This window comes from Gymnodraco acuticeps, unplaced genomic scaffold, assembly GCF_902827175.1.
Source record: "Gymnodraco acuticeps unplaced genomic scaffold, fGymAcu1.1, whole genome shotgun sequence".
Taxonomy (NCBI): domain Eukaryota; kingdom Metazoa; phylum Chordata; class Actinopteri; order Perciformes; family Bathydraconidae; genus Gymnodraco; species Gymnodraco acuticeps.
Genome location: NW_022990139.1, coordinates 135,535 through 160,771, shown reverse-complemented (window position 1 = coordinate 160,771; position 25,237 = coordinate 135,535). Strand labels below are relative to the sequence as shown.

At 41.6% G+C, this 25,237-nt stretch overlaps 1 protein-coding gene across 1 annotated transcript in view; it reads left to right on the top strand.

The window, feature by feature from the left end:
• Positions 1-25,237, top strand: part of cpped1 (calcineurin-like phosphoesterase domain containing 1) — a 54,036-nt gene that overhangs the window by 14,432 nt on the left and 14,367 nt on the right. The window contains exons 3-5 of the mRNA XM_034217151.1: positions 7,505-7,677; positions 9,257-9,382; positions 10,951-11,083. Of these exons, the coding sequence (XP_034073042.1) occupies positions 7,505-7,677; positions 9,257-9,382; positions 10,951-11,083 (432 nt within the window). The remainder of the gene's footprint in view (positions 1-7,504; positions 7,678-9,256; positions 9,383-10,950; positions 11,084-25,237) is intronic.

The window sequence follows — 25,237 nt, the reverse complement described above, 5'->3', positions numbered from 1 at the left end:
AGCAGGTTGTGTGTGCCATCCTCATTACCCGCCGTGTCCATCACTTGCCTGGCAACTGGAGGAGGGAAGAGATATTATAGCCGGAGCTGCTACTTCCGTCTCCCGGTTGACATTTCCCCCTTAAACTGTTTATTTACAATGCAGAATGAATGGGTGGCGGCCAGGAGAAGCTGGCCGTCAACCGGCATTGTCAACAACTCTGGCTGTTGGTGACAGGAAATTGGCAACTGTATTTCTGTTCCCACTGATTTCACTATCCGTCTCTCCTCTCCTTTGCTCTCACACTGTCCCTTCTGTCTGTCCCTTTTTTCTCGCTCTCATCAGTCTGCTCTCTTTAGCAAACAGCTGCAGTTTGGTGCCTCATACCTTATTTTGACAGCCTTCATTTGCAAGTCTGACACCGTACACAAACACATGTATCCTTGCCGCTGATGAATCTACTTGAAGAATCCAATACATCTAGTGCAGAGGAATCAAAACATGTGTTGTTTCTGGTAAGTGTTCTGGGCAGCAGTCGCTGAGACCTTAGACACTTGGGAATCAGAGGGTCGCCGGATCAAGTCCCTGAACAGAGCAAGTATTTAATGTGGTCTAGCAGCTGCCCACTGTTACAAAGACTAGGAGTGGGTAAAGGGAGGCAGTAACTCAGGGGGTTGCAGCTGATATGCAAATCCTGGTCCGAAATATGATCCCACATACTGACAACATGTCGGAGTATCTTTGGGCAAGACACTCAACCTTAATTGCTACGGTGGGAATGTCTAACCTATTGACTTCAAGGTAAATTATAAATTGACTATTTAAATCGACCTTTATCCAGTCTTTACGACTCCTCCAAGCGCTTTGCATACTACAAAACATTATTTGTAGAGAGCGATGTAAGGCAAGGCAAGGCAAGGCAAGTTTATTTATATAGCACTTTTCAAAGTGCTTTACAAAAAATGAAAGACATTAAGAAAATGGCATTTAAAATCAGTCATTAAAAGAAAAGCTAATAAAATAAACATTAAAAGAAAAAATACATGGATAAAAGTTACAGTGCAGTCTAAGATATGAATAGTTCAATATAATATGTACCACTTTTTTCTCTAGTTACGGGCAAATGCTGGCCATTATATCTATAGAAGGCATGACCTAAGATTGATCAGTTTTAGACATTTAGATTGTACCTCAAGAACCACTGTGATAAGTGGTTTTGCTCGTTCACTCACATTCACACACCGTTGGCCATCGGGAGGAACTAGGGATTAAGTATCTTGCCCAAGGATACATCGACATGTTGACTGAAGGCACTGGGATAGAACCCACAGCCTCCCGATTGAAAGACGACTGCCCTACCTTATTAAAAGTGTAATAAAATAATATGTGATGTAATGTTAAGATCCTGTAATTCAGGGTCATGACCACCAGTATTTTGTTTGAGATGTAGCACTGAAGACTTATAAAGGGAAGTTGTTATTTGACGGAGAAGATTTTTGATTGATAGGATCTCGAAGGCTTTCAGTTGGATCCTATTGCAGTGGTTCTTAATGTATAATCTCAATGTCCAAACAGTCTGAGGTCATGCCTGCTATAGATATACTGGCCAGCGATTGCCCCTGACAACATGGTGATTAAGACCTTTACTGATAGAAAGTTCCTTGATTCCCTCTCCAATCCAGGCCAACCCCCAAGAGACACTTTCTCATCTCAAGGACTTCCTTCAATCTCGCCTCTCGCTCACTCACTTTCCCTCTCCAGTGTCTTTCTCTCACTTGTTTTCAAAGCTGACAAATGAAAAGGATAAAGAGCAGGGATTGGGGGGGGGGGGGGGTGCGAGATAGAAAGCTGATTAGATTAGAAGAACATGCTGGATTTAACACTCTCCTAATGAGCACTACAAAGGATCCAAGCTCCGTCTCTGGGGGTTCGTGAGGGATGTTACGCATGATACAGTGGAGGGAAATGGTTGAGTATGGGATGAGCTTCTGCTTGTGTGTAACACTCATCAAGGTGAAGTAGAGGTTACTTTGGGACTTTCCTGTCCCTTCTCTGTGGCTCGGAAACCATTTTAATTGCTGTTGAATGCGGATAATGTGGGAATCTCCGTGGGATTCTGAAGCACAGGAAGAGGAGAGTATGGAGACTGCCGAGGGACATGTGGAAGCATTTTGGACTTTTTTTGGAGGGGACGTGCAGGGAGGCTTTGTGTGGGTTTTCCTAATGGTATCCTCAAGTAGTTTGTGCATTTATAGTTTTGATAGGGGGATCTGGGACTACCAAGGGGTGTGGAAGTTTTGAAATGCCTCTCAGTGCGTATACTTTATAATTTCAAACAGAGTAAAACAAAGTTAGTGTGAAAACAAAGGTGGAATTTTTTTTAGCACTGACTTTTTACAAACTTTTGACGTCATGGGCAATCGGCAAGGTTAACTTCTCCCTTAAAGGGGCCCTATCATGCTTTTTGAGGTTTCTCTTTCCTGTTGTGTGTTGTATAGGTTTGTATAGGGTACACTATCCACCCGGTCTGAAACGCCTCCATTGGACTCCTTTGTTTACTTCAGGCACATTAGGCGCTTTCACACCAAGTACTTTTCCCAGGAATAGTTCACGGAACTTTTATTTCCTGGAACTATCTAGTAAATCGCGTTCACACCGGAATAAGTCCCTGAGGGAGCCGCTGACGTCACTTCTTCTTCTTCTGCTTTAGGTTTACTGGCAGGCCGCAAACAACTTCACGGCGTATACTGCCACCCGAAGTCCCCGGACAGAAGTCCCCGGAGACTCCCAGCAGCTTCTACTGAAGCCTTTCGAGTAAATCGCCAGAAGCGCCAACACCTCCTCATCACTCCACCGCTCCCATGTTTTCTTTTGTGTTGCCATAAGTTATTCTCTCTCCGTTGGTGCGCGTGGCTAATGCTAATGCTAATAATGCTAATGCAAGCAAATAAAATGGCGGCTTCACAAAAAGTTTTCAGAGTTTTACGGGGCGTGGTTTGGAATTCGCCCAGCCAATCAGAAATTGGAACCTTTTTCTCCCCAGGAAAGTCCCTGCTCTCTAGCAGGCACTGGTGAAAAGGTTCGCAAAAAAAAGTTATAGTTCCAGATCTTTTTGGTGTGAACGCAAAATCCCGGAACCATTCCTGGGAAAAGTACTCCGGTGTGAAAGCGCCTATAGCGACATTTGTATTGGCTAGCGTTCCAACAAATTGTACGTGATAGGCTAAGGGGCGGGACATCTCTGAGCTGTTGACCAATCACAACAGAGCTGGTGAGCTAACCAAACAGAGCAGACTGGGCTCTGGTTTCAGACAGAGGGTGAAAACCTGACTCTTATCAAAGGCTAAAAACACCCGAATGGACTACTTTCAGTCTTAAAGACCCCGCTCCGATGGGCCGCTTGTATGCAGGATTTCATTTTCTCAGTTATTATAAGCCTAAGCTCTTGACCATAGGGAGGTTAAATACAGCTCAACTTGTAAATCCTCAGTCTTCACCTCTGCAGTCCAGCTACACCTGCATTACTGTGGAGTGTTTCTGCAGTGCTCATGGCATATGGAATTTATGTAAATAAGGAACGCTGGGAAGAACCACTTCTTATCTCTCTCCATGGACATCTGAGGGTTTTGAAGCTGCAGACATTTTCCACTGATATAACAACAAAGGAACCATAACACAATGAAATCCTCTCCTATGCTCGTTTTGAAGAATCAGTTGATATTAAACCTTTATTTATTTGTTGCTGAAAACAGCTGACATCTTATTTTCACTATAAGATATAAACATTGCATCTAACTTCTTTTTTAAATAAGGTTTAAGATTCAAGATTCAAAAGGCTTTAATCTATCACATAATGACAGAAAAATATCTGTTGCTAAGGGCTGGCAAACAGTAACTCAATAAAAAGTTAGGAACAGGTGTGCCAATCTTTTTTCTAATCAGTCTATTTAGCCTTGATTAAAATGGATATTCCTGATCGAGTTTTTGTAGGTTCTTTTTCTTGAGAGAGCTGGAGGGACAAAGGGTTTTTAGCTTCTATTGTCATCCAAGTCCTTTTAGATTAGGTATCTGTCAATCCAGAGTCTGATTTGATGCTTACATGTGTCTAAATGTAGAATAAATATCCGTCAGACACATCCAGTAAATGTGGCACTTTATGTATGAGCCACTTGATAAAAATACTGAAGGTCCTGGTTCGAAATTATTCAACTACATTCACATTTTAGTTTTTACTGGCTGTGAATCGCTGCATTGTAGAGTCAGGCTGTCGTGAAGCAGCACTGCCAAACTAGCAGGTTGATCTATCCAAACAAACTATCGAACAGTAAAGAAAGGAAATATAAAATGTAGATAAAATATGCTCAGGTACCCATCAGCTCTGGACAAAACTCTAGATTTATAGCGATATTTCTTAGACACTTCCCAGTACATGCAGGATTTATACAGCATACATTCATGTGGGAAAGGTTGTAGGGTACTTCCAATGCAACTTCCTCCTCACTACCACCTTGTCATAGACTGCAGGCCATCAGAACAGCCTCTCAGTGCCAGTGCACGCTCGAGTAAGTCTCAGACATAGTGGTCCTCCACATGTTTTAAAAATCCAACTGAAAAATGTATGTGACAGCAGGACCCCACAGTCTCCTCTGTGGATTGAGAGAAGAGCTTACAGTGTTGGACAGGCTCAACGAGAACCTGCCGGAGTCTGCTGTCAGGGTTTGAGAATCACAGCGTTGCAATCTCATTAAACCAACAAGGCCTTTCAGTCAGAGCCCTGAGAGCAGCAGCATTGTGTTTTTATTTCCGTACTCCCTGCTCTGTGCATATATTTCCTTATTACAGAAAAAGGAAAGCAGGCAAGAAAATATATGCATGAAAATTATTTTTTCATAAAATGTTTCATGAGCTCTCATTATTTCCACTGCACAAGGAATCTTATTTATGAACTGAACTTACCTGCACTCTTTATTTAGTTGTTTCCCCCCCCTGTTTTTAATACCTGCCATACTTCAAAATGGGGTTTTATCACAGCCTTTTACCAAGTTGTTGTTTGGCACTATTACCGGCTGTTAAGTGGACGTAAATAAGGATTTGACAGAGAAGTATATAAAGCCAGTCTTCTAGAGAATAAGCTATCTCGGATTTGCAATGGCAGCCAGACATGCGTATCTAAACAACCTACAAATGTTAAACTGACATGTTGTCTTGCCTTTAGCCGCTCCCCATTAATCTAAAGCAAGGCGCCTTGAATGCAGATTGATGGGCTGCTGTGTGGTTGAGGATTGGTTTACGCCGTGCAGAGCTGAAGGATGGTTCATGGATATTGCGGTGACAAAGGACGTAGTTCAGGGCAGGCAGCAAGACTCTCTGTGGCTACCAGCGCTGATGGTTTGAAGGCTGATTGAGAATGCTAAGTTTTCATTTGTTTACATGTATTCTTTATTATCATGATCCTACTTTGTCAGCTGAAAATGTCAAACAACCTTTCCCCATTAGTTAACTTACTATGTAGCTAACTTACTGCATGGTTTGTACACTGTATGGATTTCAGAATGTAATATTGTGAGTTATTTGGCAAATAAGTCACTGATGTCTGCTTATGACATGGCTGGTGCTATTTAATGTCATTTAAAGGGGTGAATAACATTTGCTTTAACACTGGAAGTATCCAACTGTTAGACAATTGACCTTAGCAGATACATTGTCAATTGTATTCCCATTAATGCAAATAAATTCCTTTAAATTCACACAGCTTGAATATTACCGACATTGTGTAACCCTAATCAATACAATTATTTAAATAAAATTACTGCTACTCAACCGGCATGCTCAAAATGCACTTTCATGACCCTTCCTGTTACAAAAATGTATTTTGTGCATGCATTTTGTGCTTTTTTCATTCTTGGTTTGTGCGCTAGATACTAGGCAGCCCTTGCATGAGAGTATTAACGCACTCCAGGTTCCCAGGAAATATTTTTTATGGCATCATGTCACGAATCCTCGCTTACATATTTAATTCCCTTATAGCTGTATATCTTGCTCACAACACTAACCAGAGCTGGACTGGCAGCTTCACTCATTAACAAGATTTACACTCAGGTGTCATCAGCCCGTGTTAGGCCAGCCAATCAGGTGCCATGTTTACAACCTTGCTTACTTCTACTGATGACCTATGAACACTTTATAGCCCTAATCTTAAAGATCTTCTTGATATACTACCTGTTATACATGAGGAAATAAATATAGTGTTTAAGATACCACAGTCACTCTACAACCTGAATATAAATGCAGCGTCACACTGAGTCTGCTTTACATGACAAAGAAAGCGGTCATGTTTCCTTTTATATTTCAGTTCCTGTTTGTGTGACAATCTGAAGTCTGACAGGACGACTTAATTATAGACGAGAGACAGGTGGAAACGGCGTTTTACCTTTTTATTTGGGATGCAGTTTAAACCCTTCATTGTCTCGCTCTGTCATGCACAAGATGTTCTGTTCGTAAAAAAGGCTCTTGTGTAATGAGTCCTATCCAAACATCCAAGGAAGCGTTTGCTCCGAAAGTAGGCCAGTAAAATAATTACTCAGATGAGTAGAAAGGGAAAAGAAATAACAGAAGACGAAGGAGAGGAATGAATACGGTTTGTTTGATAAAGACTGTCCTTAACCCACACTGGGACTAAATAATGTTTAATACACTTCTTCCTTAGTACTCCTTATTGCAACACATTATAAAGATCCTTGGACCAGTGAGTCTTCGCAGACAACAATACTCATCATGCCAGTAACCATGGTGACCTAAAGTCGAGCTGTGCGGACTATTGATCATTTTCCGAGCTGGCATTGTTATCATCCAAACAAGGCGACTCTCACCTGCAGCACCCTTCAAATCGGACATTTTTCATCAACATCCATGTACATTTCCTCTCTCATTAATTGCATCTCGACCCGATAAGATGTTCTAATCAATATTAATAAATCAAGCATCGACTTCTCCTGATTCGAGTCGATGCTGTTTTGTTTTTCTGAGTCTGTAACCACTACCTAATTTGTCACAAGGACGTCAATATGTCTGTTAGGAAAATACTGAATGTCCTCTTCTAATATCAGAGTCCACATGCTAACAAAGGTATCCCAACTGCAGCTGTGAACATGACAGGATGTGTGATTACCTAGAAGAGCATCAGGACTGTTTGAGGCATGTGATAGCTATGTGATTAACATGATGATTCAGCCTCTATGGAGAGAGACATGTGACAAGCATGCTCATTTCTGACGTGGAGCTAATCTGAAGTAAACATTGAAGACTGCTTTCTATTCCTCCATCTTGTGACTGTGTAACTCCCTCTCTTGGATATCAGCATGTGAAGGACACTGCTCAGGAACTAGTTGATGCTCTGTATGTGATGACGACTTCCATTCTTGAGAGGATCACAGATACATGGATCCTGAGATTGAAGCTCAAGACGATGACGAGGGATATTTTTCTAACTATAACCTTGTGACATGAATCCCTTCTTCCTCCCCAGACACCCCGTTCAGAGAGGGTCAGGAGCGGGACCTGAAGAAGGCTCTGAAGGGGACGGACCCCTCCATCCCACTGGTGTTCGTCAGTGGGAACCACGACTTGGGGAACACCCCCACCCCCCGGACGCATGAGCAGTTCTGCAGTGCCTGGGGGAATGACTATTTCAGCTTCTGGGTAAGACCTGAGAATATTTCATTAGTAGTAGAAGTACATCTAGTACCAGTGGCTGTGGCTTGGATGGCTTATTATGATCGTATGCACATTTACGCTAAGCCAGGGATTTACCTACACATGCTTACCTTGCACATATTTCTGCTTCCTGCTAACAGGGATGAAAAAAAGCACATGGCAAAGTAATACCCACACACCCTACTATATTCCAGTTATGTTAAATGTGTGAGCTTGTGTGTTTAAATGGGCCCTATTGTGCTTTTTGGGGTTTCCCCTTCCTGTTGTGTGTTGTATACGTTTTTGTGCATGTAAATGGTCTGCAGAGGCTCAAATCTAAGCTAAAAATAATATTATAATTTTTGTTTCTTCATGTCCAACAACTGCTTTTGGATTTTAGCCATTTATAAGGCATGTATCTATGCATACAGTAAGCTGGGCTGTACCCAATGTTTTTACATTTTGGATAAAGCTTTGAATGTATGATAGAATAATTTACTGCCATGTGTGTGCACTCCTTTGTGTGCAGAAGATAAGATAAGATGGTACTTTATTGATCCCAATTTGGGAAATAGTTTTTGTTGCAGCAGCATAAAAGACAAGGCATTTTACAATAAAACAAGAATAGAAAAGAAAATAGAAAATATACGTGTTGAAATAAAAAAATGTAGAATTTGACAAGATATTATACAAATATATATATATACATAAATATATGACATGGAATATTAATATTAAATATTAAATATTGAACAGATTATATAAATGTAAAATGTACAATGTGGTTTTATTCCAAGAGAAACTATGGAGCAGAGAGTTCTCTTCCAGGTGATTTGTTGTACAGAGTTATTGCAGTGGGCAGGAATGTGTTCCTGTATCGGTCCTTGTTAGCAGTCTGTTGGAGAAGGAGCTCCGTTGACTGTCCAGCTGCAGGTGGAGAGGATGGGTGGGGTTATCCATAATGGATACTGTTCAGCGTCCTCCTCTCCACCACAGCTTCAAAGGGGTCCAGCTTGATGCCGATGACAGACCCAGCTTTCCTGATCAGTTTCTTGATCCTGCTGGAGAAAGATGGAGAGCAAACATTAATTTACGTGTCTACACACTTGAACAAATGTTAAAGGCCAAAAGTCAACCTCTACCTCAGGGCCATTCTTACGGACTCTATTTTTTAATGCAATAAGTTGTTTAAATGCGGTACTAGCAGATGTTTAAAGAGGATTTCTCATCAATCTTTAGTGCAGAAGTTGGGAATTAGTGCAGTAAAGAAGTGACTGTTATTTTGTATATATTGATTGTTGTGCTTTTATTTATGTCTTAATGTGTGCATATGTATAAATGTGTCTGTTGATTGTGTATATACAGGTATATACGTATTTGTATATTTGTATTCTGGATTGTGGGAAACGGTATTTCGATCTCTCCGTCTGTACACACCAACTGAAAGATTGACAATGAAGTTGACTTTGAAGTGAAAGGATGGTAGAAATAGAAATTACTCCTTCTTACTATATAAGCTCTTGTAGTTTGAAGCATGTGTAAGTAACCTCTCTGTGCCTTCCTTCCCTCTCTCTTGTTGTCTCAGGTGGGCGGGGTCCTCTGCCTGGTTCTGAACTCCCAGCTGTTCCACGACGCCTCGGCCTGCCCTCAGCTGAAGGAGGCCCAGGAGACGTGGCTGGAGGAGCAGCTGAGCCGAGCCTCCTCCTCAGCGGTAAGGCGGTCCCATTAATGAGGACTTTCAGCCGGATAAGGCTCTCTATTCCCGGATAATTGCTGCCGTCTGCAGCCAGTTTGACACAACGGTTTAACTCTGTGTGGGGTTAAACCAGGGGTGTCCAAACTACGGCCCGGGGACCAAATGCGGCCCGTGGACCATTTTGAATCGGCCCTCAGCAAATTAAAAAAGTATAATGGAATATGGCCCACAAATGAAACTTGTGCTTGCTTATTAGGGGTGGGAATCACCAGGCTCCCCACCATACCATACTATTGCGATACTTAAGCCACGATATGATAGTATTGCGATTCTACGATATGCTAAGTATTGCGATACGATATATACTGGTATACGATACTGGTATATGGTATATACGATATACTGGTTAAAAAATGTATCTGCAATATGAATAGTTTATGTAGATAACACAATTTGTGTTCTTTGAACCTAAAAAGGAGATGGCATTGTTTTTGTTACTTTCATTGCAATTGTATTCATGTCTTAACGTAACTTCCTGTTTTATATACGACCATCTTTCGGAGGGATGTGCTACAGACATTTAAATATCGATACTTTGCATCCGTGTATCGATACAATATCGCCACGCAAAGTATCGCGATACTATGTGTAGAGGAAACTTCTGTGTAGCTATGCAGTGGGAGTCACCGACTCAGGAAGGAGACACGGTAGGAGCAGTAGCTTTGATGTCAAACACATGATGGTTTATTTGGAGTTATCGGCCGGAGGATTCACATCACAAGTCCAAGAGTCAGAGGTTCTGACTTCACGGTAGAGTTGCCACGTCAATTCTGGAGAGCCTCTCTCTTGCCAGCCCATCTAACTGGTTTCGCAGAGAGTAAACAACATATTTGAAAAGATAGCCTAAACAGTGTGGGAACACAGAGCTACTTGCGTCGGACACTTATGACCTCGAAGATTTCACCTTGGAGTCCACAAATACAGAGAAGGAAGTGTCCCAGTGTACCCACAACACAGACCATCTGTGACCCAGTATTGACCGGTCACAGAATGGGAACAATAACATTATTGGCTAAGCAGCCTGTGTCCTTAAAGAAGGTAAACAGACATCAAGGTTTGTCCTGTATGTTACAAATTGGCGTCTATGATAATTATTTCCATAACAGTATGCTGTATCGATTATTTCCCCCACCCCTATTGCTTATATTGTACTTCTTCAATATGAATGTAAACATATATCACACAGTAGTATTCATGTGTTACTAAAACCACTTTTCAAATAAATTCAGTCAATTAAAGTTGGAAACATTATCTTAGTTGATAAGAAAAAAGCCCAATGACTTATTTACAAGCTTGAAATAAACCCTTCCTATTTCTCCTGATTATAATCAATCTGAGCTTCTGCTTTAAGGGATGAGCTGCCAACACATTGATTTTGCTAACTTATAACTGAGCTTATGAGGCGATATACCTCTAGTGAGTGGCCCAGCCCTTCGTATAGTTTTCTGTATGTGGCCCTCGGTGAAAAAAAGATTTGGACAGCCCTGTGTTAACCCCATCCTTTCACATGTGTCTTTGTCTAGGAGCCCAAACCCAAACACGTCCTGGTGTTTCAACACATTCCTCTGTACCTGAAGACCCCCGATGAGGAGGACGACTACTTCAACCTGAAGAGGGAGGTCAGACAGAGCCTGCTGGAGAGGTTCAAGAGGGCAGGTAGGACAGCAGCGCTCTTTCCTCCAGTAACTGTTCAAAGCTGCGCAATATTGGATGAAAATGTGCTGAAAAAGTACGATAATTAGTTTCCTGCAATTTGAAAAATACAAGAATATTCACCAAATAATGACGAAGTACATGATCTTTCAGTAGCTCAAATATTTCCATTCAAACAAATACTGTTTTTGGTATTTTCCCATGTTCCTGGTTCATTTTTGGTTGAGAATGATGGTGATTGGTGGAGCTTGCATGTCACTCATCTGGAACAAACTCCAAAAAAAGGTATCTAAAGGGTATCCAAAATCAAATCAGACTGAGGGTGTTTCTCACATGTACCTCCGAGTCAGTTGCTTCAGAAGCGAGGCAAGAATCCTTCCTAGCCTCGGAAAACGAAGAATTGTGGAACAGGCTAACAGGTGTGCGTCATATGAGAGGCCCCGCCTTAAATGGAGCGCGATTTCCTCCACAAAGATTTGGAAATTGGTCCGTGCGCAAAGCATTGTGGGGATTTTAAGACGGCGGAGGAGAAGTACGCCGGCCTCGCTAGAATTCCAAGTATCCTGGACATTGGAACAGTCCTTCGGTGGGACTCGATGACGTAGCATCCTTGAAATAGTGGCTTCCTCGACATTGAGAAACACCCTGAGACTCAGATGACTTTTGAACACTATTGAAACGATACATCGTGCATCCTTGTTTTAATGTGGACAAACTCACTGTAACAGAGCAGGTTACTCCACTATTTTGCTCATAAGCACTTCAACATAACAGACAGTATGCATAGTCTCTTTGAACTACTAGGTCTCGTCAATCCAGATGTTTATTTGTCAAACAACGGTCTAACTTTAAGCAAGAAGTCACAAAAGTTTTATTCTTTTAAAAGTCAAGCCGTTTCCAAAACCCTTTCTGTATATAAATGGCTTTAGGCCCCTGTGAAGTGGTCTTAAACCTCTCGTCCTAAAACCTCTTAGCTCATATCCCCGTTAAACCTGAGCATATCTTTCTGAAGCAGAGTTAAGATCCCAGCCCAGAGGATTAATATGCCATTAGCCCGAGCTGCAGGAGCACACACGGGCGTAATTGAATTAATGAATGCCTTCACTCCCTATAAGAAGAATAATTCCATAATCAAAAGTCCTTTGTGGTCGGCTTATAACAGTCTGACACAAGGGTATCTCTCCAGGAAACTCTCACAAGGACAATACGTCTTTAAGAACACACTCATGTTCACTTCACACTCCTCACACACTTGTGATTGACAGAAGGACACGTGTCATGCTTCTCAATCATGCATCAAGGTGACTGTCGGGGGAGGGTGTTCATTTCATTATCCAGACGTTGTTCCGGCATGTATTTAACCGTGTTGGCCCGTTTTGGTCTGATGACCCCTCTCCCTCATAATTGATTGCTCCTCTCAGGGACGCCTGGTTAAAGATTTAAAGGGCAGGCTTTTCGTACAGAGGGTATATGTATCAGTGCAGAACACTTCTTATCCACACATGTCCTGCCAATTATAAAGTCAAACTACATACAGGGCATGTAGCATATGAACTCTATACGTCCACGTTTATTAATAATTGATGCGCTACATGCTGTCGCTCGATGTAAAGCCACATACACGACATGACTGTTATGGCAGAACGTATTTCTGGCATATTCATTAAGGTCACATGGTAAGCTATATGATGTGTGTTACTGAGTTGGGTCAGTTAGAGAGACAATGGTCGTTCTGAATTATCAATAGATGTATTCATTTTAAGTGAGCTGACATCGAGGTTAGAGGAAGTTCAGAGAAGAGTTGACTACTCCTAAAGGATGTCATGAGATAAGCAAACTTTCGACATCTGGAACAAGCATTCAGAGGCAGAACATGTGATGTCGTATGTTAGGTAATGTAAGGAAAATGTGTGTGCGTCATGTCAGGAGTCCTATATATGTCTCTGTAAAGTTCTACTGGGTTGGAGCATTGCTGTAGGACTGCTTGAGAGCAGAGGTAATGTTTTCCTCGTTATTATTGATTGTTGTACAATGAAATAATAATTGATCAACTATATCTGTGTTTTATTGATTCCTCTCTGTTTCATTCTTTCCTGTTGTGAGTGCTAAATTGCCACGACATGACTTTCTCATGTACATGATGTGGTTCCTCCGATTCCTACCAGAGAAAGGAAGTGATTTGGCGCCTTTAATATTTATCATGTCCTATACATAACAATGTGCTCAGGTTAAAATGTCAAGCTCTGTCTCTTGAATGTATCCGTACATTTCTACTCTTCTGGATGGAGAACTTCAACTTTCCTGTGGAGTTATCCTTCCATTTTGGCAACATTTGTAGTGATTATAGAAATCCAATGTTCCTTATGAAAACTCCAAAAGAAGCTATTATACAGCACGGCTTTGTCATTGTTAGCAGCTCTTGATAAGTCAACTTAATGTACTAAATCTTAATGTAGAATTTGATGACTTGACAAGAGGAATCAAACCAGTTATTATTGAATTATACAGCCTTTTGTCCCGCAGTTCTTTCAGCGCTCCTTTCATTCCCCGGTTTCACTTTTATGTTTCCTCTGCTGCCTCCTTTATCTCCGAGGAGTGTCATAGTTACTGATGTCTGTGCTCTGGATCTACTGTAGTATGTCCTGGAGGCATGCTTAAAGAGACTGTCATCATTACTGTGCTATGTGTCAGTTTATATAACTGCTACTGTACATTCGTATCAGATAATGTTTGTATACTTTGCTCCGGACTCTAGCTCCACCATATGGTTGGTATTTTTGTCTTTAAAGAGTCCTCTCCTGCTGATGTCCAGGTGTATATCAGTATGTAGTGTCTCTACTTTAAAGAGTCCTCTCCTGCTGATGTTCAGGTGTATATCAGTATGTAGTGTCTCTACTTTAAAGAGTCCTCTCCTGCTGATGTCCAGGTGTATATCAGTATGTAGTGTCTCCACTTTAAAGAGTCCTCTCCTGCTGATGTTCAGGTGTATATCAGTATGTAGTGTCTCCACTTTAAAGAGTCCTCTCCTGCTGACAGTGGTGGCGCCAGGGTATGGCTGGGGTAGGCTACAGCCATACCAAGAAATGGCTTAGCCCTACTTTAGCCCGACCATGAAAAAGTATGTTAAAGTGAGCATGTTGAGAACACGGATTGCGAAAATCTACCGGTCGTGTCCACAACACACAAACTGATCCTGCTGTAACAACAAGTGCACGTTACTGACGCAATATGTTTGAGACCATTCAGGCTTATGCTAGAGGGGTGCAAGGAATAGTCTAAGTAGTGGGGGAGTTTTATACACTAAAGGTGTGGAAATCAGTGCGGCCGCGGTCAGATCAAAATGCCTCCGAATGCAATTTGAATAGACCTACAGCTAATCAGAGCAACGAAACGTTGGGTCTGCTGCGTCATGCATTACTGATTCGTCACGTTCACAGTGAAAAGTCCCCAAACTCGCGCCGAGTAAATTGCAGACAGACAGCATAACTTCTAGGATTAATTGTATATTTCGGATGGATAGATTTGTTCTTAAACGCCCTCGCATTGCGGTACAAGTCGAACAGGTGCCAGAGTCACACGACCCACCTGAAGAGTGAATAGTGAGTTTTGAATATATTTTGTAATAGTCATTTGAAAAAGTGTTTTGTATGACAATAGAGACACAGGCCACCTATTGTGTGCTGTGTCAGTCTCTCTCTGTATACCTGTGTCTCTCTCTCTGTCTCTCTCCCTCACTCTCTCCCTCTCCGTGTCAATTCTATATGCCAACTTTTCTTGTTTCTGCCGCTGCGTAGCATGTTGTAACAACGTGGAATTAGCAGAATAGGCTATTGTATTGTTTAACTCACACCTGTTGCTCTCGATGTAATTTAGCTGATAAAAGGAGACTAATACAAGCTAATAAAAGCCTCACGCGTGCGTTTCACTGTCAAGGGGTGCGATATAGCGTGTATGTAATTACATTACAAATACTGACTTGAGCCCCACCACTGTGTGGGTTAGCCCTACCATAGATTACCCAACAAAAATACTCTGGCGCGGCCACTGCCTGCTGATGTTCAGGTGTATATCAGTATGTAGTGTCTCTACTTTAAAGAGTCCTCTCCTGCTGATGTTCAGGTGTATATCAGTATGTAGTGTCTCTACTTTAAAGAGTCCTCTCCTGCTGAAGTTCAGGTGTATATCAGTATGTAGTGTCTCTACTTTAAAGAGTCCTCTCCTGCTGATGTTCAGGTGTATATCAGTATGTAGTGTCTCTACTTTAAAGAGTCCTCTCCTGCTGAAGTTCAGGTGTATATCAGTATGTAGTGTCTCTACTTTAAAGAGTCCTCTCCTGCTGATGTTCAGGTGTATATCAGTATGTAGTGTCTCTACTTTAAAGAGTCCTCTCCTGCTGATGTTCAGGTGTATATCAGTATGTAGTGTCTCTACTTTAAAGAGTCCTCTCCTGCTGATGTTCAGGTGTATATCAGTATGTAGTGTCTCTACTTTAAAGAGTCCTCTCCTGCTGATGTTCAGGTGTATATCAGTATGTAGTGTCTCTACTTTAAAGAGTCCTCTCCTGCTGATGTTCAGGTGTATATCAGTATGTAGTGTCTCTACTTTAAAGAGTCCTCTCCTGCTGATGTTCAGGTGTATATCAGTATGTAGTGTCTCTACTTTAAAGAGTCCTCTCCTGCTGATGTTCAGGTGTATATCAGTATGTAGTGTCTCTACTTTAAAGAGTCCTCTCCTGCTGATGTTCAGGTGTATATCAGTATGTAGTGTCTCTACTTTAAAGAGTCCTCTCCTGCTGATGTTCAGGTGTATATCAGTATGTAGTGTCTCTACTTTAAAGAGTCCTCTCCTGCTGATGTTCAGGTGTATATCAGTATGTAGTGTCTCTACTTTAAAGAGTCCTCTCCTGCTGATGTTCAGGTGTATATCAGTATGTAGTGTCTCTACTTTAAAGAGTCCTCTCCTGCTGATGTTCAGGTGTATATCAGTATGTAGTGTCTCTACTTTAAAGAGTCCTCTCCTGCTGATGTTCAGGTGTATATCAGTATGTAGTGTCTCTACTTTAAAGAGTCCTCTCCTGCTGATGTTCAGGTGTATATCAGTATGTAGTGTCTCTACTTTAAAGAGTCCTCTCCTGCTGATGTTCAGGTGTATATCAGTATGTAGTGTCTCTACTTTAAAGAGTCCTCTCCTGCTGATGTTCAGGTGTATATCAGTATGTAGTGTCTCTACTTTAAAGAGTCCTCTCCTGCTGATGTTCAGGTGTATATCAGTATGTAGTGTCTCTACATGTCTCCATGCTTTAATGTTCAACAAGCTCTTTATTTGTCTCATACTGCCTGTGCTGTAGCACCTCTTTTCACCCTCTGTCTGAAACCAGAGCCCAGTCTGCTCTGATTGGTTAGCTGGTCAGCTCTGTTATGAATGATCAGCCGCTTAGAAAAGTCCCGCCCCTTAGCCTATCAAGTACAATGTGTTGGAGCGCTAGCCAATAGGAGCGCAAATGTTACATAGGGAAGTCACTATGCTATGGAAGTATTACTTTTAGTATATTTTAATATTGTTCTAATATTGTCTGCTTATCTGTATTATTGTGTTGCATTGTTGGAGAAGCCTGTGACCTAAGATTTTCAACGACATAATTACTCTGTAGCCATGTTAGTTTGACAATAAAGAACCTTGAACCTTGAAGTAAACAAAGGAGTCCAATGGAGGTGTTTCAGGTGTTTTGTCTTGTGCAGTCCAAAGTCTTAACTTGTCCAATAACCACGTTTAATCCAAGCAAAGCTACAGACTATTTTCTTGGTGTTTTATATATGTGTGTTTTAAGTATGTGAGAGATGAGCTTATAAATGTAAGGCTTATGAAGTCAAACTCATACTGACTGTCTACACTGATGAATCATCAACCACATAAAAGACAAAAAAGGAATTCCATTACTACCTGAGGTTGTGTGTGTACAGAACTGGACATGAAACCAAATCTCAGGAAATACTGATTGACTTGTTTTGAATGCAGGAAGTGTAGACAGTCCCATAAAGGAGTCCCCTGCAGGGCACCTTGTAAGAATATCCCAACGGAGTGAATGTAAGCTGTTTTGTGGAAAGAAGAGGGGGAAAAACAATGTTATTTACGGCTTAGTGAAGAAGAAAAAGAGTATTGTTTTAAGTGTGTTGTTTGTCTTCCTGTCTGAAGCAGTGAGGGGCTTTCTCTCATCCGAGGTAATTGATGTCTCTTCTGGACATACATGGGCGCCGGTCATGGTCTCTGCATCGTGCCGTTCACGCATCACCGCCCTCTCATGTTGCCGTGATCTGAAGCCTGCACATGTGCTCTGCTCATCATTACTGTCATTACATTAAAGGGCACCATCATTAACCTCACACACACACACACATCCGGTCTTGCCCCTCACAGAGATGAAAGTCTGGAACCAGTATGTCGTTTTTCTCTTGAGATTTTCATTAAGTAAGCAGCTGACAAGGATAAGTCTCTTTATGTGATTGTGCTGCCAGCCTTCATCATTTTCCCTCGCAAGAGAAATGACATCCACAGTTGAAGGATTTTATAGTGTAGAAAGAATTCAGGGTTCAACAGGGTTTCTGAGCAACAATAACACATGGACGTTGTTCAGAAACTCTTCAAGGATATTCTTCTTAGTCTACTGCCTGAAATATGTTTCTGGTTCTCTTTTAAGCCGCCGCCTGGCAAGAACAGAGAGGTACTATTGGACCGCTTTTCTCATTTTTAGTGTATTCTCTTGATTTGAATCGGCATTCAAAATATGTCCCTGGCATCAAACCAATCCTCACAAGTCGTGTAAGTACTCTCTGCTGTGTGTAACTGTACACTCCAAAGGGTCTTTCTGAGGTGTCTGTTGACTTACAGCTGCTGGGAGTTTGCCTCAGCATTTGTTGGGTTGTTATTGCTCCCCCCCCCCCCCCTCCAGGGACACACACCATGATGGAAACACAGCATATTGTCCCCTGCAGAAATACTGCACATTTGATTAAATTCTCCCTCTCTGAGGTATGTAATTCCTCTACATATTTCTCCCTCTCGTAAGCTGTCGGGGAAATGTTTGAGTAATTGTGTTTATTCCATTTTTATGTGAGTGTATGCACTTTGCATATAAATGATGATATATTCTACAGTAAGTATCAATATGTTATCTCAGCTACACAGCCGCACTTAGGGGAAAGGTGCGACACCAATTAGTCTTCCTGTGGCTCATCAGAGCGAGCCGTTGCACCCTGGGAACGCCGACTGCTTTCTAGCTCATGTTAATGACACGCTGTCTCCGTGATGACCCCCTCTCGGGCAACTAAAGTATCGTGCTTTCCCTTTTTTAATTGTACAAGCAATTACTATCTGATGTGACAGGGATGTGGTTGATATTAAATATTTCCTCCGTGTTTTTAATATATTTTGAGTTTAAATCAAGCACCTGATTAGAAAAGGACGTGATTCAAACGCTCAAATAATCCTGTGTAACCACGTAAACACAAAACAAACAACAATTCATTTTTGCTTTTTTGTGGATTTTACTACGGTGGCCGATAGGGGTGTAACGGTTCACAAACATTTCGGTTCGGTACGTACCTCGGTTTTTTGGTCACGGTTCGGTTCGGTACGTTTTTTTCACAAAACAAAACATATATATATATTTTTTAATTATTATTATTAAACTGTGAATAATGTATTCACTCAAATAAATACAAAATATAATAAAATAAACATTAAGGTGCAGCATTTCGATGAACTGAAATAATCTGTATTTGAACTTTACTAGTCCCTAAGCAGCCAGTTTGACATTAGGACTTGCTTGTCATTGTATTTTCATGTTGTTTAAAGAAAAATGAACTTGTCCACATTGCTTGCTGAAAGGGCAGATCTGCTGGAACTAACAAAGTCTCCTGATGTGGAGAACACCCTCTCTAGGGACAGAGGCAGCAGATACAGCCAGGTAGCGCTTTGCTAACATGGCAACATAAGGATATTTGGTGTTTGTAACAGCTTTGGCTCGGTCTGAACTCTCTGCGAGTGGTGGAGGCTTACATGCTAGTGGGAGTTGGGTTTGCACTTCAGTCTTTTGGTACCGGTGATATTCACGTCCGGGTGATGCCTTTTCAAGAGTGTGCAAGTTTGATGTATTGCCAGCCGCGTAACCAATTTTAGTTGAACAATGCCGACAAACAGCTTTGGTTCGGTCCACCTGTCTTTGTCCGTCATCCTTGTACGTAACTGCGAAACCAAAATGTTCCCAAACCGGAGACTTCAATGATGCTGGAGGATTTTCGAGCTCAACTTTATCTGCGTTCGCCATACATTTTTGACAGTTCCTCAAATTACTGACTACATTTGAACGCATCCCTCTGACCAGCTCTCATAGTATGCCTCTCATCCAATGAAATGACTTGCTCGCTCTATGACGCGTTGAACCCAATGTGAGCAAATGACTCTGAATGCTGCGACGCAGCACCTGAGATTACTTCCAAAAAGTTATTCACGTTCTCAATTTTTTACGTTTAACGTTATATTCGTTCGGTACACTTCGGTACACACCTGTACCGAAGGGCCCGTACCGAATAATTTCGGTACGGGTACGTGTACCGTTACACCCCTCGTGGCCGACAGGTGCAAACAGGCTACCACGGCGCAAACCGATGTCATTTATGCAGTGCTTTTAGGAAATGGTCCGCATGGTTCGTCTAGTTCAGTGATTCTAATCATGTACCCCCTTTGAAAAAAAAATTCAGCCAAGTACCCCCTGATCAGCGCAAAAACTATTTGTTAGGGGAAAAAAGCCTATATAAAGAGGTACAGCACAGCGATGCACCATCAGTGTCTGATTTATTAAAACAACAACCTTGTAACTGAGAAACACTTAAATGCTACATTTCAAATGTTTACAATCCATCACTAAATTCATGGCAAACCAATTTTAATATCATGCAATAACACTAAGACGACATTAGTTGCATTGAACTGATCTTTTTAATAAGTTGTACAATGTAGTGAAACATGGGCTTGTGCTTCACTGAGGATCTTTGTCATTCTGACAGGGAGGCAAACTGCAGTTATTACACTTCGTGTTTTGAAATATGTGTAACTCTATTAATATAAAACCCACACTGCTCAAACTTCGTTACTTTTCCTAAAATGTCTTTAAAATTAACATAAAATAAATCTCACGTACCCCCTGCAGTACTCCAACGTACCCATAGGGGTCCGCGTACCCCCATTTGAGAACCACTGGTCTAGTTGGTGAATGTTTTCTGAATGCTGTGCATGTTTGTTTCATCTGCAGGTGTTTTGGCAAATTCATGTTTCATTTGAATCGTTCCTGAAGCCGCAGTGCGTTCCTCCTAATGTAAGTGTTTTGGGCCGTCGTAACGCGTTGGCACCTGTCAGCCACCTGTCAGCCACCGTCATTTAGAATACTTTTCAAGCAGTACAAGACCCAGTTTGTCGGTAACAATCACACAAACACCCTGGAGGAAGTCCTTTACCCTGCATATGGCTGCCTTTGTGTCTCGTCACTGTCATACCGTAATCACAGTAAATATCGCTCTCCCCCACCTAGACCAATTTTTCGGTGCATGAACGCAACCCTGCCAGGAGTTCGTTACTGCAAGCCGAGGAAGAAAGACATGCACGAGTTGTAGTTTGTATTCTCGTTAGCAGATGTTTGATTTGCAGAGAACAGGTTTTACACACATCCAGAATGTGTTGAGGGCAGAATGAATTCCCCCAGCTGGAGACCTGAGTATCAGCCTCCCTTCTCCTCGTACATGGAGTACTGTAATTAGATTGCTATCCTCCTCTTCGTCCTCCTCCAAGGTTTCTATCGAACATTCAGGATACCTTGAGCACACATACAAGCAAAGCCAAATGAACAGAGATACAAAAAACACACTTCACGCTGCTTCCTGTGCACGTAGCTGAGAAATTCATTGGAATTCACAACATAGCTATCGGCTGTGGAGTTGTACATAAAGAAAATAATTAGAGGCGAAGATAAGCCGCTCTGCAGAGTCTCCCCCTCTGTCTCTCTCTTGCCGCCGGTTGTCTTTATCAGCGAGGGTCCTACTCTGTTTCAAAAGACACATTTATCGCCCACTGGGGATTTGATAAGAGGCCACAGTTAAGCCTTTAACCCCATTGTTTTAACGATGAGGCTGGATAATGCTTTTGCTTTCTCTCATTCTGTCAAGTTGTTTGGGGCGTTTTGTTTTATGTATGAGATAACACGGTCCAAGAAGGCCAGCAGGAGGGATGGATTCCTTGAGTTTGAGGGCTTATCAGATTCTGACAGCAGTTTGCGATACTATGAGGATGGATTTCACACTTGTGAATCGAGTGGTAAAGTGGTGTTGTATTGTTTAAGCCCAACTGGAAGTTGGCATCACAAGGGCTCTTTCGGCAAGAAGCCAATGTGATTTTTGCATTGGATCTTAAAGTGTGCAGAAAATAAGATCTTTGGCAAACACACGTTTATGATTCTTCCCCTCTTCGCTCAGCAAGATCATTTCTACATATTAACACCACTTATATATGGATTGAGCTGCTTAAATGAAAACAGCAATATATATATAAGTACAGACCAAATACATCGAATAGTTTTTAAGTATCTCACTGGCTAACTTGAAGATGGTCTGTTTAAATGTAGAAGTTTAACTTCTACATCAGAGGTGATACAACTTCCCAGACTGCTTTAAAAGTCCTTCATCGTTGGCACTTCTGTCGTTAGCTTAACGCCTCAAAATATTTTACTCACATAGCTACAGCTATACTGTTTCGGGCTGGGTGACCTACACTCAGCACTGTCCCTGAACGCCTCCTTTGTAGATTCATTTGGAGGACTGAAGCTTTTCCAAAAAGCAGAGTCTTAGCAGAGCAAAGTGTCCATAAAGCTGTCATTAGGAAGTTAGTTGAATAGGGACTAGGACTGAGTTCACCGTCATGAGAATAGAATAGATCAATAGAATAGGGAGGGATGAAACCCTCTTTAATAGTCACACATGCAGAGCACACAGTGAAATGTGTTCTTTGCTTTGAACCCATCCTAGTACCAGGAGTCTATACTAGGAGCAGTGGGCAGCTATTGTACAGCGCCCGGGGAGCGTCCGGTGCCTTGCTCAAGGGCACCACGGCAGGGCAGGAGGTGAGCTGGGACCTCTCCAAGTAGCAGTCCACACTCCATATTTTAGGTCTGGTCGGGGACTTGAACAGGCGACAGCCCCTAGTGACTGAGCCACTGCCGGTCATTAGCCAAACCTCTTTGAATTTGTGCAATTAAGCAATAATATCTATTTTATCTGATCTTGTATAATACATTTTATAAATAACTTTACATATTTATATTAGGGCTGTCAAACGATTACATTTTTTAATCAGATTAATCACAGCTTAAAAATTAATTAATCATGATTAATCACCATTCGAACTATGTCCAAAATATGCCATTTATTTATGCATATTGTTGTGGGAATGGAAAGATAAATGAAAGAAGGCGGATATATCCATTTAACTGTGTACAGTATCTATGTTTATTATAACATTTTTCTGCGTGTCAAAATGAAAGACAACCCACACACCTATCAATCATCAAACCGTGGGGTCTTAATTCATTACGTGTTGATTTCTATCAACGGGGGAGTACTTCAGGAAAGTCGACAGAGGGGGGGGCGGGGGGGGGGGGCTAGTGGAGTACTTCGTGACCACAGAGTGTGAACGTTGTGTGATCAGCTGTTTTAGCGCAGTTCTCCAGTGAAGGGGGGGAGTCTCCCTCCGCAGCCGGTTGGCGTAGTTTTGGCACAATTCCGTTGTACAGACCGACGTTAACAGCAGCCCTGTCTGTGCACACGGAGACCGACTCTGTCGTCGGTGATCTAACCGCCTTCTGGAAAAGCTTCACAAGTACGTCGGTACACAAATGCGCTTTGTGACACAAGTGACGGTACGCATTTCAGATTACGCACATAACCTGCGTACCAGTTATGTGCACCCCTGTACTACAGCAAAAGTATTCTCCGTCGGGACTTCCTGCCGTTATCTTGATTCTGATTGGCCAGAAGACATTATCAAAGATGTTCTATTGAGAAGACGATCACTACATGACAAAAGTTTTCAAAACCGTGGCTACTGAAATCAATCTTACTAACTGCTGTCTGTGCAATTTACTCCGCGCGAGTTGGCAGACTTTATTTTGCTTACTTTAACATCATTTTTCATGGTGGGGCTAAGCCATTTCTTGGTATGGGTGTAGCCTACCCCAGCCATACCCTGGCGCTGCCACTGGTGGCACGTATGGGGCGGGCCATTCTGCACATGCGTTCAATTAATTCAAAAAATTAATTACCGCCGTTAACGCGATAATTTTGACAGCACTAAAAAATACATATATAAATATTCAATATATATAAAATAATGTATTGTATTATATTATTGCCTCTGCATTGGATTATTATCGGATAAGGTAATAATAACTTCATGATTAACTACGTCTGAAAGCAGAAGTCTGGGGCAAATAATTGCAAGTCTCTTCAGTGAGAATGTCACAAAATGATTTAAAAAGAAAAGCCAAATTCTGGAAAAAAAGTCACAATAAAAAAAAAAAAGTGACATTTTGAAAAAAACAAGTGACATTTAAAGTTAAAGTTAAAGCCTTTTATTGTCATTATACACAGAGTATAACGAGATTCAGAGTGCAACTCTGTCCCGGTGTGCAAAACATACAAACAAATACATAACACTAAAAAATACGGCAATAGGACAGACAACATACAATCATACGGGGGAATAAATAGTTAAACATATTGATATAAAAAATAGTATATAAAGTGCATTTAAAAGTGTGTGTATGTGAGAATGGTTACAGTTATTGCATTATGTGTGGTGGTTGAGCAGCCTGACGGCCCAGGGGTAGAAACTGTTTTTGAGTCTTGAGTACCAGTTATGTGAACCCATGTACTACAGCAAAAGTATTCTCCCTCGGGACTTCCTGCAACAACACCACGCCGTTATCAAAGATGTTCTATTGAGAGGACGATCACTACGTGACAAAAGTTTTCAAAACCGTGGCTACTGAAATCAATCTTACGAACTCCTGTCTGTGCAATTTACTCCGCGCGAGTTGGCAGACTTTATTTTGCTTTGTTTAACATCATTTTTCATGGTGGGGCTAAGCCATTTCTTGGTATGGGTGTAGCCTACCCCAGCCATACCCCAGCGCTGCCACTGGTGGCACGTATGGGGCGGGCCATTCTGCACATGCGTTAAATATTTTAACGCAATTAATTCAAAAAATTAATTACCGCCGTTAACGCGATAATTTTGACAGCACTAGTTTATATAGATATCTTTATTTTATTTTTTTGATTGCACATACTTGCTTTGACTTCTTATATTTTTTTATAAACATTTATATTCTATTTTATTTACATATTTCTTATTTTTGACATTTCCTTCTCATGTTTATATGTACATTTATCATATTTAATTGTTTTTATTGCACCTTCTCACTTTAACTTCTCCTGTCTATAAATATGTTTTTAGTATATTTTTGTAATTATCTGTTCTTTTATTTCATGGAGAAACTCTCATGAATCCCAATTTCCTCCGGGATAAAAGGAGTATTCTGATTCTGAATCTGATGAATAGTTGACTTTGATGCCATTCATGTGAAATATATAACTTTTTAGCCTTTTCTTAGTGCCAAGTTTCCAAACCCCCCCCCCCCCCCCCTCACTACTTGTCCCCTGCCATCCTTGGAGAACCATAAGGATCATAGCCTGGTAAACTCAGGATGATTAGGGACCACGTTGGGTTCCAAATGGCCGAAAGGCATCCAGGCTCTGCTGACTACTTCTTCTTTTGTTTGTGTGTGTGTGTGTGTGTGTGTGTGTGTGTGTGTTGTGTGTGTGTGTGTGTGTGTGTGTGTGTGTGTGTGTGTGTTGTGTGTGTGTGTGTGTGTGTGTGTGTGTGTGTGTGTGTGTGTGTGTGTGTGTGTGTGTGTGTGTGTGTGTGTGGTGTGTGTGTTGTGGTGCTGTGTGTGTGTGTGTGTGTGTGTGTGTGTGTGGTGTGCTGTGATGGCTGAGAGTGATTTATGGGGAGCCAAGGCTGCAAGATGCCTCACCGCGCGCCACATCATTTTGT